This window comes from Habropoda laboriosa, unplaced genomic scaffold (assembly GCF_001263275.1).
Source record: "Habropoda laboriosa isolate 0110345459 unplaced genomic scaffold, ASM126327v1 scaffold402, whole genome shotgun sequence".
NCBI lineage: Eukaryota > Metazoa > Arthropoda > Insecta > Hymenoptera > Apidae > Habropoda > Habropoda laboriosa.
In genome coordinates this window covers 369,055-384,382 of record NW_017100544.1, presented here as the reverse complement: position 1 = coordinate 384,382, position 15,328 = coordinate 369,055, and the positions used below count along the sequence as shown (strand labels likewise).

Below are 15,328 nucleotides of genomic sequence, written 5' to 3'. Positions count from 1 at the left end.
TTTGAGTTTTTGGTTCGTTGGTTTTTGTAACAGTGAAGGTTCTGGTGTAACGTGGAGGAAAGTTTGTGAGGAGAAGAACGTTTTCGCAGTTGACATGATTCTAATTCATAAAAACAAGACGGAATTTGCCAGCATATGGTCACCGTCGCCATTTCATATGCAACAACCTAATATCTCTGTCTCCTATCTACCATTGAAGTTTACCCACGTGTTAAGGAACATCCTGTATATCTGCCTGTTTACGATACGAGCCATCCCGCAGCGTCTCGATTCGCCGATCGATCAGCACACTTCGTTGATTCTCGCACAGGTGCGCTCGCGGCGCGTATTACCTGGCGGGGAAGCTCAACTACTTCCGCCGTAAAGATCGACTAGCTCTTTATTTTCAGCGGAGATGAGGAGCAGAGGGGAGACGTTCCTCTTCGTCCCGAATGCGATCTCATCAACGATTAAGAACCGCGCCGAGGGTGTAGCGCGTCTTCTTCCGCGTCGAGTTAGTCGAAGGGAAGGAAGATCGCGACGGACGAATGTCCTTCTCCAGACTCTTCGCTTTTACTAGCACAGCGGTGCTCATCGAGTTTTTCTTCCTTTCCTTTTTATGGTACGGAAGTTGCTTTTACTTTATCTTAGCTCGAATGGTCCATTTTGTGCTCAAATTTCGTTTAATGCGACTAGTTTCGATAATGATGCGAATGTTTCGATTTTACTGGCACAGCGTTGCTTATCAAGCTTTTCTTCTTTTCCTTTCTATGGAATGGAAGTTGTTTTTACGTTTCATGTCGTTTTATGTCTCAGCTAGAATGGTTCATTCTGTACTCGAATCTGGTGTAATGTAATTAACCCTTAACTAAGTACAGACAGAACTGTAATTTGTGTTTGAGTATCTTCAATTAACGGTAGGTGGTACAATATTTCTATAACACAAATTCCTAATCTTTTAAATATTATACAAATCCTTAACAGTCAAATGTGTATTCTTAAATAATATTATATTAGATTTATTTGGATAACGCAGTGATTTAATAAATAAAGTTGTCAAATAATCTTAAAGACTGACGTCTGTATAGTTGAGGATTAATTTCAACGATATAGTTTATATAGAAGTCGATAGTGATCATTCGTAAAAAGATCGTAGAATTTTATCGGTTTCTTTTCGTTCCTCCTTATGTTATAAAGTCTGGCCCAACGTGATTAATTGTGATGTCAGTATAAAGGTTCCAATTTTAGAAATCGTAGTTTATGTAAGTATTGACAGAAAGGGATCATTTTTACAGATATTTATAGATTTTTTGTCTAATAGCTAAGGGTATATGTGAATATTCGAAGGGAATGAATTTTCCATAATGAGTGTCTTTTGAAATTAAAAATAACATTCATATATTTTGAATTTCTCGAGATCTCTTCCTGAGTAATAAATTATGTCTATAAGGAATACACATGTACGAAATTAGCGAGCACTTCATCCAAAGGATCATTCCTATTTTTGGACACAATATGTTAGGTAAAAATTATTAATTTGTCCTACCAAACAGATCTTTAAAGTAGGACATATTTACCAATCGACTACTACGCGTGTTTCACATTTACACTATGCCCATGTCCGAATATCTTATTTTTAAACAGTGTCACTTTTAAGTTCTAACTTACTTCTGCAGAATAGCTTTTAAGGAGCCATTTGATTAACTTAGTTGCTAGAGTGACGTAATTTTATTACTTTCTTTTTTTTTCGTACTATTTATGAAATATTAGGTGTAGATACGTCATTCTATGTTTATTTATTTTATTATCCCTACGTTAGTCCGATGAATTTTTATGACATTTGGAGAATTCAGAATATTACTTTTCGTTTGTATTATTTCAAAGGCTCAGATAATTGAAATCCCATTGGTGGATCTGAGGATAAGGGGAATTTAAAGTTGATAAGGTGAGATAAATTGATTTAATGTGTTATTTTTATAATTATAAAAATGATAGAATGAATGTTATGGCATTGGATTTATCAGAACCCATCAGACTAACCCGAAGTTAAACATCTTTTTTCTTTAATATACTAAATACTATATAGATTATACATTACTAATAATATCCTAGTATATAGTATATTTACATAATGCAAACAAGTACTTGCAAACTGCCCTCCTGTGATATAGACACTTCAGTGTCTTCTCCAGTTAGAAAATTCGTGGCACTTGAACCGTTAATCGAACATTCAAATACATCCTAATCACGGCGTTAAACGAGTCACATGCTACTTTTCAATAAACTTATTGTCCCTCAATATTCATCAACACCTACTGTTACTCCACTTCTATAAACAAATTATTCGTCCATGCCTATCGAACAATTTACACTACAAAGCAAACTTAGTGGCACTTTGCTCGAATCTTCTCACTTTCCAATCTTATTTCAATCACAAAGCAACGTTGACTTCTTCCAAAGGAAACAAACGTGTCCCAATGTCCACTTTTAATAATTAAAAACACGATCAAACAATCGAACGAGCGTATTTCCTTTTCTCCAAAAAACACACCAGAATCCATTAATCACAACTACTTCGAACTAACCAGAGAACAGCCTTTTCTTTTCCATTCGCCGGTAAATTGTGAGAGCAAACAAGAACTCGTTCCTCTCCGTTCATTTCCGTCTGACGAAGATATTTTCGAGTAGTTCCTTGGTGATGAGGCGATGGGGTCTGGTTGGACTTTCAGTGGGCCTGCCATAAAGTCGGCTGTTGATCGCGTACAGCTTAGGACTGAGCTCACATCTGACGTTGAACCACCAGTCGCAGACGAACACCGCTTGGCTGAATTGTGTACCGTTTGGGCAGAGAAACGTCGCCTGACGGCCGTCTATGTCGCAGTAATGCCACGCCTGGCATCTCGTCTCCACGTCGGCGAAGAAGCCCGGATACGGCTGGTCGTCGCAGTAGAAATTCGTATAGGGCACCTTGCCCAGCACTGGGTAATCCGTGCCAGCTCGACCTGCAAGTGTATCAGTAAACTTAGTTTCGTTTTGTAAAAGGAGAATTCGTTGCGTCGTAACTTGAACTCAAGTGGTATGCGCACAAGGAAACCTTCCAACGAGTAATGGACGTTTAAATCTTAATTTTGAAGCGATTCAAAGTATTTCAATACTGTGAAAATTCGACTCACTTCGAACTTAATTCGATACCTCAAACTCTTGAAAGTCTTAATAAGTTTTGAATCTTGAGTCTTGACAGGTCTTGAAGGTTTTGATACGCCTTGAAAACTTGGCGAGTATTCAATATCTTTAATAAACCTATTAAACCTATCAAGACTTTCAAGACGTATCGAAACTTTAAAGACTCAAGGCCTATCAAGACCTAAGATTCAAGACTTATCAAAACTTTCAAGAGTTTCAAGTATCGAATCATAATCGAAGTGATTCGAAGTTTTCATCACATGTAAGTAGTACATATGTAGGTACATGTTCCAAGCGATTCGAAGTGCATATTTTAGGACCCATAACTACCTGCAGTTGGTCCTCCGGGGATTTTGACAAAATTTGGAGGGGTGAATCTAGAAGTCGCAAGATAACATTCTCTAAAACATTTCATTTCAATGCACATTTTTTATAAACAATTAAAACTGGTTATACAAAATCTTGGAGGTTTAGGTAGTATTCAAGAACCTGCAGCGGATTAGTGACTAAGGCGATCGCTTTATAAGCAGAAGGTCTTGTATTTCAGTCTCTTATAAATGGCGGAACATTTTTCTCTTTTATTCCTTTTTAATCTTTTAACTGTCGGGATACAGTGTTTCCATCGATGTACCTCAGTCTATATGAGCCCTGACACGTTCACCGCTGATTGGATTTTGACTATCTATGATGCTACATGCTAACAAATAATTCTCATACAAAATGTATCTCTACATTGTAAAACTTTATACATGTGCTTTACATGAATTATTATAAAAGTCTTAATTTTTAATTTGCATATTGAAAATAAATTAATTAATTTACGCGTATCGCCATCGTCGATTAAGTTTCAACTCTTTCGCTGCTTAGTTCATACGATATCATTCATTGTGAATGATACGATGAAAAATTATACGTAAGTCTATTTCATCGATTCTCAATGTATTAATATAACTAATTAACAGGATTCGCAAAACGAAATGGAAAAGGTTTTAATAAAGATAAATCTACAAATTAATACAGAAATTGAATTTTTAATTCTTGGCCAATTTATGAAAATGGTTTACTTATTCTGTAAAAATGCATACAATAGATTCTACCCTTTAGAACGAAGACCATTGTGCTCTAGTTTCTCGACCTATCTTTCTGCCAAGTGTGTGACTATTATTCATACCACTTCCCTAGCTTTGAGGCCAAGAGCGAGATAAAATAAGATGTTGTTAACAGAGCCAAAAAGAGACCTATTTAAATAGAGAAATTCTCAATGCTACCCATGTAATAATTATTAAATTTCCGTGATAAGTTAACTTATCAAAGTCAAACGAATGTCACTCGTCAGAAAAATGGCATTAAAATTCGTCATAAGCAGCTCTGAAAGTGGGTATAAATAACTTTCTCTTTATAATTTTTTGTTACCTAACCTAACGTAACCTTATATTAAAATAACCCAGTTATTTTATTTACATGCGTTCAAAAAAACTTAAAAAATAAAACACTATTTAGTATATCCATTTTCAGAGATGCTTGTGGCGAAATTTGATGCCATCTTTCTAGTTGATACTGAATTTTTCGGACGAATGACATATTCCAGTTTTTAGAAGGTTGAGTCCTATAATTTCCAACCGTTATTTTTTCAAAACTAATTTGACATCTATTCGCTTTACTTGTTCCGTACAATAAATTAAATACAATTCTCCAAAGCCGATATTACAAAAACACACTCTGAACCGATTCTCCAATTTCTTTCCCAAAAAATTTCCACTTTCCGTGCACAACCTCTCGAAGAGAGTTCCACTCAATCCATCACCCAATCCTCACCTTCTATTTCCCATCTATCCCTCTCTACCCACTCTATCCACTCAAACATTTTTCCCCTATTCGTACTTCCTCCAGTTGGCCCCCAACTGTACATCTTAAATCAGACGAAAATCTCTGCAAACAGAATCATCTCCGACGACGGTCAAACAGAGCCACGGTATAATCCACGAGGATTAAACGGCGGTGGACCTTTACTCGCCGCGCTGTAAACAGCTCAGGGAACAGGCTGCGCTATGCACGCATTGTTAAGCAGTAGACTAGCTAGTGTGGGGGTGTGGGTGGAGGGGCTGGTTGGCAGACGACGATGTGCACACGTCGATACCTGGCGGCATGGCTGCTTTGTGCAGGTAATACAGGTGTCGGCCGGGTCGAACACGCGCGGTGCATCTCGGCCTCGCGGCATTTCCACCGATTAATCGAAGGTACACCCAACGCATCAGTCGGTTCTGCCTCTCTGCGAGAGCTCTGTACGATCCGCTCGCGGAAATATACGGCGAGAAGCGGATCGGTCCCGGGAAAGGGGCCTTAGACGATACTGCTCCTTGTCTCCCGTCAGCCACCGTTCCGGAATCGTCATGTATCCTGTTATGTCGGTTAATGAGATTTCCGGCTGAAACGCGGCGGCCACTCCTTCGACTAGCGATAATCGTGTCTCGTCCCTGGTGAGAGGATTGGAAAGAGTACAGTTTGGAAGAGTTTCTTGGAGGGTGTCTTTTGTTCTTTGGTTTGTTGTGTTGTAATTTGTAATATTCTTGGACGAAGTGGCTTGAGATCGTTGTAAATTGCGGTGCTGTTCACAATATTTAAAAATCTGGTATTTAAAACCATAAAACTGAAACACTCGAAATTAGAATAAATTAATCTCAAAGAAGTATGTATCACAGTGAACTTTACGAAAGGAAATGAACTTCTTGGCTAGTTAGTTTACAACAGAATAGCCAAACCAGTTTCTCGGCTATTGATTACAATTACAAACTGTTGTAGATTTCTGAGAAATAGTGGTACTTGATTGATTGATATAACAACTCTGATCTGTACTAAATGAAATGTTTCAATTTTTAAATTAATTTTTCATCTTCCACAAAGTACAATTCTTAATTCAAGTTTGGAAGTTTTATGCTATTATTCTAGGAAATTACATTGCTTTTTTCTTGGCATCAGAATTAACTTTTAAATTTGAATCAATTGTGTTTGTTACCGTGATCTTATTTCTCGGTTGGAAGATATCACGATGGATAGAGTCCCTTTCATTGGCAATTTAATCTTGCGGAATAGAAAGAAGTATGCAGATGCCAAATCTGGCGAATACGGCGGATGGGTGATAATGGTCACACTTTTGTAGCTGCTAATTCGGAAAAAGGGCCAATCAACGCCTTTCCTAGAAAAAGGCCTCTTTCGCGAACCCTTATTGGCAGGTAGATAGAAGCGATGCAAGTCAACGGTGGGGGTGATCGGTCGCGTGGTTCGTGTTGAGGACACGACAAATTGAGATCACTTTCCATTTCTTCTAATGAACTTCAATTGCCTGATCATTTCCATTTATAAATCTCAGAAATTATTCTTTTATTAAAGATCAAGTGTCACCGCTAATATTTTGAAATTCATCAAAGGTGTATTGTACCTTCATATACTCTCTAATCTACTGAGTTAACTTTTCTACTGAGTTGCAAGTTAACGCTACATTCACTCTGAACATCATTAATTCAAACATTCAGTTTGTTTCTGTTCCTTATAAAAATCATTCAATATTGTATTAAACAATAGAAAGAGAATTATCAATATTTCCTAACATTACAACAAGATTCACTTAAAATCATTTTCACGTTTCCAAGCCACTATATAGATTATATATACATACACGGTGCGTTCAAAAAGTTCTCAGACTGGTACAATATAAAATCTAGTTTTGTAGATTAAAGGGATTTTATTATTTAATGTTCCATGTACATCCCTCCTCTTGCCACACACTCAACAGAACGTTCATAGAGTCGTTGGAAGGCCTTGGAAAACTTCTCGTAAGTTACCACATTTAATTCTACTGTCACGGCGTGTTGAATTGCCCTCACATCTTCATCACGAGTCCCTTTCATTGTGCAATTTAATCTTGGGGAATAAAAAGAAGTCGGCAGGTGCCAAATCTGGCAAATATGAGTGATGAGTCGCACTTTTTTTAGCCAGAAATTGGGTGACGATGAACGACGAATGCGCAGGTGCATTGTCGTGAAGGAGGAACCATTCACCCGATCGGTAAAGCTCGGGACGGACACGTCGAATTCGTTTCAAAAGTCGATCCATGACGTCTCAACTCGTCAGCTATCAGTCTTATTGTTAGACATCGCTCATTCGCCAGTAAGAAACGAACAGATTCCACATTCGACTCGGTGCAGGATATCGAAGGACGTCCTTCTCTCTTATCGTCTTCAAGGGACTGACGACCTTCTTTGAAACGTCTAAACCACAGAAAAACTGCTGCACGACTTAGACAATCATGCCCGTATGCCTTTTGCATCAATTTATATGTTTCAATTGCAGTTTTTTCACTTTTGAAACAGAACTTAATAGCGGCCCGTTGCTCCATACTTGGAAACGTGACAATACATAAAAATCAAACAATCTTTTACTACGCGTTACTAAAGAACAAATGAATATTGTGAACCACAAATATTATAGGCAACTCAGAGAAGTATATTTTATTTAGTTTCATTATAATTTTATAGATGGTGTGACTAATACAGCTTCACAAAAATCAGTCTGCGAACTTTTTGTACTCACCGTCTATAGTCAACCCTCTTATAACACGGTACTTCGAGAGCCCGGTTTCGATGTAACACGGAACAAATCCCCCTGGTTTTCATTCGTTCTAAAAGTTTCTCTTAACGCGATTTCGATACAGCACGACACTCCGAGAAACAGTATCCATATAACACGAAACGCATTCCCCTAATTTCTATTAGTTTATGGTTTCGCTTGACACGTCTTCGATACAACGCGGAACGAATTAACCGTGTTATAGGAAGGTTGACTGTATTTACTACTCCAAACAGGTCCCACAATCATGATACAAGAATTCTTCACCAAGCATAAATAAACTTCAATGTGCAAGTGTTTCAAATTTGAAATAAGAAAAGAATATTCCAAGACGTAAGCGTATCAAAAGTTAAACAAAAAACAAGATAGATCAAAAGGATTTCTATTACACATCTGAAAAAATCTTTTAGACAAAATTGAGATTCACTCGCGGACAGAAAGTTGAAAGCGCGTATAATCTGAAACGAGGAATCGAGTATGCCTCTCGAATGTATAGACTCGCAAGTTTCGAATTAACGATCCTGCTATCCCGTCGGCTAAGTCTTCGGATAATTACATGTCTCTCAGCTTCCAAAGGGTTAATCAGGCCGGATGCTCGGCGTTGGTGCGGATTTACGACGGCCTGCCCGTAAATACGAGCGTAAAGAGTGCTCTCTTTACCCGGCCAGAAAACTTTGTTCCCTCGTAAAAAGCGCGGCCCTGTTTCCGCGGGGCGGACGTCTGGTCGTCCGCTTCGGTTGCGTGCGAAATTTCATTTCGAACCGTCCAACCGTGCAACGAAATTAGAGTCCTCCTCACGAAGGAAACGCTCCTCTTCTTGCATTTTTATAGGGAATTCCTCGTTTCTCCTCGCCGTGGTGACGTTGCAGTGTCTCCAGCTCTCTGTGATTTCTTTATCCATCACGAGGAACGATGCTCGAGAGAAAAAATAGCAGAGGATTGTTTCTGTTTCACTCATTCGTTTATGAATTTTTATTGGCTATGTGTGAAATATTAAATAGGTACTCCAATATGTATTAGGACACTTATTGAATGTGAAGCAAACATAAGCGGTCATTACAAAATTATTAAAGTTCCGAAATTCAGTCTGGAATTTCGTAATACGAGTACCTACATATGATAAAACTTCTAAGGTGCCGCCATAACAATAAGATCCTAATAGTCTTATTTGATTACGCCACAACAAAGACTTTCACGAATTTGAGTTTGAAAATGAGTTTCGTTGTAGGTCGTTGAACTTGTTTGGACAATCGCTTTCCGACCTGTCAACGATAATACCACTGCTCTCCTTGTACATTAAGTCACAGAGAATTGATTTGGGAATGTAGTGGTGTATAGACCAGGTGAAAGATTCACTGCACTGCTTAACCCTCGGAGACCCATGCCTGGATTTATTTAATCTCAGCTTTTCAAGAGCTTCGTTGGGCTTCTCAACTCATAATGACTGTTTTAGGCCACTTTAGGCAATTGTTTATATCAGTGTTTTTATTAATTCCAGCGTGGCAAAGCCTTACTACAAGCTTTACTAACGTAACACTTATTTATTTACAATGTGACAAAGTTTGTAAGACTGTGTGTTAATGTCCAAAAAGTTCTTGTTGATTCTGAACTGTTTCGTCCAGTTCGGGGTGTCGAGGTGTTCTCTCCGATGTGTTTGGAGTTGTTCTTTCCGATGGAGGAACGCTTTCCACCGAAGTCAAAAACGCTCCCTCCATCGTCTGAGAAAATTTCTTGCAACTCTTATCTTGGAGGGAAATGCAGAGAAGTGGGACCTAGGATTGTCCAATTGAAAATTGGGGCGGTTTCCCGTCTGCGCAACGCCTACAGGCCAAGTATTTCATCCGGTGAACAAGACCTGCAGGACGTCGTACAAAAGTCCCTTGTTCGCAAAACCGACCCATAAATTCTAGGTCCCTCTTTTCACTGCGTGTGGGCTTACGATGCGTCAGTTGCCGTTGAGGTGGTCTGGCTGGCAATCTTTCGATAAAAAGTTCTTATTGTTCTGCCGGATCCAAGTCCATGAGAAGATGCACATCCTTTGAAAATACTTGACTTTCTCAAAAACGGCACTGTCCTGCGTCGACGCAACGTAAGCTTGAACACATAGCCTTAACAGTTTCGAAGAAATGAATTCTTTGACCAGTGTTCAGTTCTGTATCTCGAAGTAAAGACGTTAAAGCTCGCGTTGGATATGTAGAATGAGTTTTTTTTAACCAATACGATTTATACAGGTATTATATGTATGTGTTATGGGACACGAGGATGGGTTTGGTTGAAATGAGCGAGGATGACTTAACAAATATACATATATATTCTAGTACAAGATTGAAGTTACAAGTTACAATGATCCTTTGATCAGTTATAATGAAAGTTAAAATAATTGAATTGATCAATTCTCGACTTGACAAGAATATTCCTTCTCGAATTTACGCGACGAGCCGCGGGGGTGCCTTAGACCGTATTGAGAATATAATTATTAAATGCTCGAAAGGGACTACAACCCGATCTTGCTCGCGTTCACTATTCCGACTGGCAGAGTAACGTTCTAATAAAAGACTGATCCCCAGAACGTCAAAACCTAACCCTTTTTTACCCCGAAAACTGTCTTTTTCGGTGGTGGGAGCGCTAGATTTCGTGGAAATGGAATGCGTTCGCTTCGTGCCCTAGCCCTTTTGCTATCCAGGGGGTGCAAGATAGACTAAACACTCCACGCTACCGTGTCAGCTAAGGTGCGTACGTAACATATGACACAATTACCAAAAATATGATGAACGAAAATAATGTCATTTAAAGGGCCACCTTCTTTTTGATGGCTTAAAGATGTTCTTTCTTTTATTTTCTTCGTAAATTTTCGTAAAATATCAAGAGTTATCTTTAAATGTGTTAGGGACTTTTGCGATACCCTCTATTATGTATATTTAATATTTGGCGATCTTTGGTGTAGATTAAATCAAAGTTAGAGTTAAATTTTATGTTAAATGAAATCTTTTTCTTGTTGCATTGCGATATTATGTGGGAAAAGGTTAAGTAGATTGAAATAAAGTAATTTTTACGTGTCTACTCTAGTCTATTTGTGCATTTTAAATACTAAATTATGTGAAAATTTGTCACGTTCTTGGACTAGGTATATGGAGTCAGCACTGACCCACTAATTGTAAGTGGGTATAAAAGAAGATCAAAGTATCTGGAATTTAGAACAGTAGCTGCTTTTCTCTAATTAAATATTTGAATGCAACTGTTGATTCAGATGATGTTTTCAAATAATTCTGAATACTTTGTTGCACTAAAGAAACAAGCATAATAATTAATCGTTGATATGACTCTATTTAGATTGTTCAGGTTTTAGTTTATAGTTGTTTGCAATTCTCAGCAAATTTAAAAAAAGAAAATGTCTGCGTAAATGGCAAATTTGTTGGTGTAGCATAGTGTCTTTAGGGTAAGAAGTTTGAGAAAGTAAGCGAAAATCCTAGTTTCTGAAGTCTAAATACGTATATTCATTAGCTTTATGAATTTACTATTATTATTACGATGCATACTGTGAAGTTTCAAACACTAACGTTAGACATTATTATACTACTTTAAAAGGAGCGTGAACTTCTCATGTACAAGCTAAGAATTTTAATAATGAATCTGAAAAATTTATATCCTTCTTACATTCGTATAAAGATTATTTTCTGCTACAAAAAAGAAAAATAGGTATTCTTATCACTTTAGAAGAAGAATCGATCTTCTGTAAAGTCCATTGTTGGTCAAAGATATGAATTTATGGTGTTTGCAGTGTGTTACGGAGTATTTGTTTGACAGTAATACAGATTGCTATTAGCACGGTAGACAAAGAAAGGAAGAAGCTTGATCTGGATAACTCAGCGGATCGGGACCGCCATCTGGAGAACGAATTGTCCCTGGATCAAACCTTAATCCAGTAAACCGTGCGGCTGATCCTTTTCCTCCCTACAATTTGTATTCTCAAGGGAAACTGCGATTTACATTCATAGAGTTCGTCTTCTCGCTCTTCCCTCGCTGTCCCAGCTTAGGAACATCGTTGCAGATTTTTTTTCTCTTTTTTTATCGGAAAAGAAATGTGATTATAGGTGATACTGGTTATTTATGTTGTTAAAAGTGCCATTTTTCTTTACAAAAGAAGAAAAGTAATACTTATAATTGACGATACATACTTAGTTTAAGAAAAGATTCTACGGTTACAAAGGAGTTTTGGTAAGAAAATTCCTAAGGAAGAATTCATACTTAACCCATTACTACAGACCCTTATTTTTAAGACGTTACCACGGACGTGCGGTCCTTCAGACTACTTCACAATTTCATTTATTAAATATGGTTCCAGTGTCTAACGAATTGCTTCGCCATTGAAACTGTGACCACACCTGCCATCGTGTCGGTAGAGACGCTAATATGGGGTTTGAAAAGGATTTCGATGCTTCGATTCGAGCCTGTTTATTTGCTTCCTCATTTCCGGTTATTCCAGAATGACCTGGAATCCTGGAATACAAATTTTAAGTCAGAAAGAGTAGGTTGAGTTGCATCTGTCATCCCCTCGGGTTAGGGCATCATAGGGGACCTTTAAATCCAGCAGAATTGCGGCGTGACATGATGGTTGTGTGTATGTTGTCTCCGAGGAGATTCTGTCCGTTTCGTTGCTCCCCTATGCCCGTTTTTTTATTATTACCTGCGGTGGCTGATATCTTCCTCGCGGTGCTGCCTCTTTGCTCATTGTCTTTTCGCTTGGAGGTTTTATCACTGTACAGAGATGTTGGCACTCTACCTACAAGCTGAAACAGCACAGCACAATCCCCTCCAAGAAATCTTACTTTTAAGTTCTTAGCGGTCATAAGACATACACGGTGCGTTCAAAAAGTTCTCAGACTGGTACAATATAAAATCTAGTTTTGTAGATTAAAGGGATTTTATTATTTAATGTTCCATGTACATCCCTCCTCTTGCCACACACTCAACAGAACGTTCATAGAGTCGTTGGAAGGCCTTGGAAAACTTCTCGTAAGTTACCACATTTAATTCTACTGTCACGGCGTGTTGAATTGCCCTCACATCTTCATCACGAGTCCCTTTCATTGTGCAATTTAATCTTGGGGAATAAAAAGAAGTCGGCAGGTGCCAAATCTGGCAAATATGAGTGATGAGTCGCACTTTTTTTAGCCAGAAATTGGGTGACGATGAACGACGAATGCGCAGGTGCATTGTCGTGAAGGAGGAACCATTCACCCGATCGGTAAAGCTCGGGACGGACACGTCGAATTCGTTTCAAAAGTCGATCCATGACGTCTCAACTCGTCAGCTATCAGTCTTATTGTTAGACATCGCTCATTCGCCAGTAAGAAACGAACAGATTCCACATTCGACTCGGTGCAGGATATCGAAGGACGTCCTTCTCTCTTATCGTCTTCAAGGGACTGACGACCTTCTTTGAAACGTCTAAACCACAGAAAAACTGCTGCACGACTTAGACAATCATGCCCGTATGCTTTTTGCATCAATTTATATGTTTCAATTGCAGTTTTTTCACTTTTGAAACAGAACTTAATAGCGGCCCGTTGCTCCATACTTGGAAACGTGACAATGCATAAAAATCAAACAATCTTTTACTACGCGTTACTAAAGAACAAATGAATATTGTGAACCACAAATATTATAGGCAACTCAGAGAAGTATATTTTATTTAGTTTCATTATAATTTTATAGATGGTGTGACTAATACAGCTTCACAAAAATCAGTCTGCGAACTTTTTGTACTCACCGTCTATAGTCAACCCTCTTATAACACGGTACTTCGAGAGCCCGGTTTCGATGTAACACGGAACAAATCCCCCTGGTTTTCATTCGTTCTAAAAGTTTCTCTTAACGCGATTTCGATACAGCACGACACTCCGAGAAACAGTATCCATATAACACGAAACGCATTCCCCTAATTTCTATTAGTTTATGGTTTCGCTTGACACGTCTTCGATACAACGCGGAACGAATTAACCGTGTTATAGGAAGGTTGACTGTATTTACTACTCCAAACAGGTCCCACAATCATGATACAAGAATTCTTCACCAAGCATAAATAAACTTCAATGTGCAAGTGTTTCAAATTTGAAATAAGAAAAGAATATTCCAAGACGTAAGCGTATCACGAAGGAAACGCTCCTCTTCTTGCATTTTTATAGGGAATTCCTCGTTTCTCCTCGCCGTGGTGACGTTGCAGTGTCTCCAGCTCTCTGTGATTTCTTTATCCATCACGAGGAACGATGCTCGAGAGAAAAAATAGCAGAGGATTGTTTCTGTTTCACTCATTCGTTTATGAATTTTTATTGGCTATATGTGAAATATTAAATAGGTACTCCAATATGTATTAGGACACTTATTGAATGTGAAGCAAACATAAGCGGTCATTACAAAATTATTAAAATTCCGAAATTCAGTCTGGAATTTCGTAATACGAGTACCTACATATGATAAAACTTCTAAGGTGCCGCCATAACAATAAGATCCTAATAGTCTTATTTGATTACGCCACAACAAAGACTTTCACGAATTTGAGTTTGAAAATGAGTTTCGTTGTAGGTCGTTGAACTTGTTTGGACAATCGCTTTCCGACCTGTCAACGATAATACCACTGCTCTCCTTGTACATTAAGTCACAGAGAATTGATTTGGGAATGTAGTGGTGTATAGACCAGGTGAAAGATTCACTGCACTGCTTAACCCTCGGAGACCCATGCCTGGATTTATTTAATCTCAGCTTTTCAAGAGCTTCGTTGGGCTTCTCAACTCATAATGACTGTTTTAGGCCACTTTAGGCAATTGTTTATATCAGTGTTTTTATTAATTCCAGCGTGGCAAAGCCTTACTACAAGCTTTACTAACGTAACACTTATTTATTTACAATGTGACAAAGTTTGTAAGACTGTGTGTTAATGTCCAAAAAGTTCTTGTTGATTCTGAACTGTTTCGTCCAGTTCGGGGTGTCGAGGTGTTCTCTCCGATGTGTTTGGAGTTGTTCTTTCCGATGGAGGAACGCTTTCCACCGAAGTCAAAAACGCTCCCTCCATCGTCTGAGAAAATTTCTTGCAACTCTTATCTTGGAGGGAAATGCAGAGAAGTGGGACCTAGGATTGTCCAATTGAAAATTGGGGCGGTTTCCCGTCTGCGCAACGCCTACAGGCCAAGTATTTCATCCGGTGAACAAGACCTGCAGGACGTCGTACAAAAGTCCCTTGTTCGCAAAACCGACCCATAAATTCTAGGTCCCTCTTTTCACTGCGTGTGGGCTTACGATGCGTCAGTTGCCGTTGAGGTGGTCTGGCTGGCAATCTTTCGATAAAAAGTTCTTATTGTTCTGCCGGATCCAAGTCCATGAGAAGATGCACATCCTTTGAAAATACTTGACTTTCTCAAAAACGGCACTGTCCTGCGTCGACGCAACGTAAGCTTGAACACATAGCCTTAACAGTTTCGAAGAAATGAATTCTTTGACCAGTGTTCAGTTCTGTATCTCGAAGTAAAGACGTTAAAGCTCGCGTTGG

At 38.6% G+C, this 15,328-nt stretch overlaps 1 protein-coding gene across 1 annotated transcript in view; it reads right to left on the bottom strand.

Moving 5' to 3' along the window:
* Positions 1 to 2,634: 2,634 nt before the first annotated feature.
* The window catches only part of LOC108576586, a gene marked incomplete at its 5' end in the record, with an annotated part of 60,539 nt that continues 47,845 nt past the window's right edge, over positions 2,635 to 15,328 (bottom strand). Inside the window, one exon of the mRNA XM_017939602.1 lies at positions 2,635 to 2,981. Coding sequence (XP_017795091.1) covers positions 2,635 to 2,981 — 347 coding nt within the window. The remainder of the gene's footprint in view (positions 2,982 to 15,328) is intronic.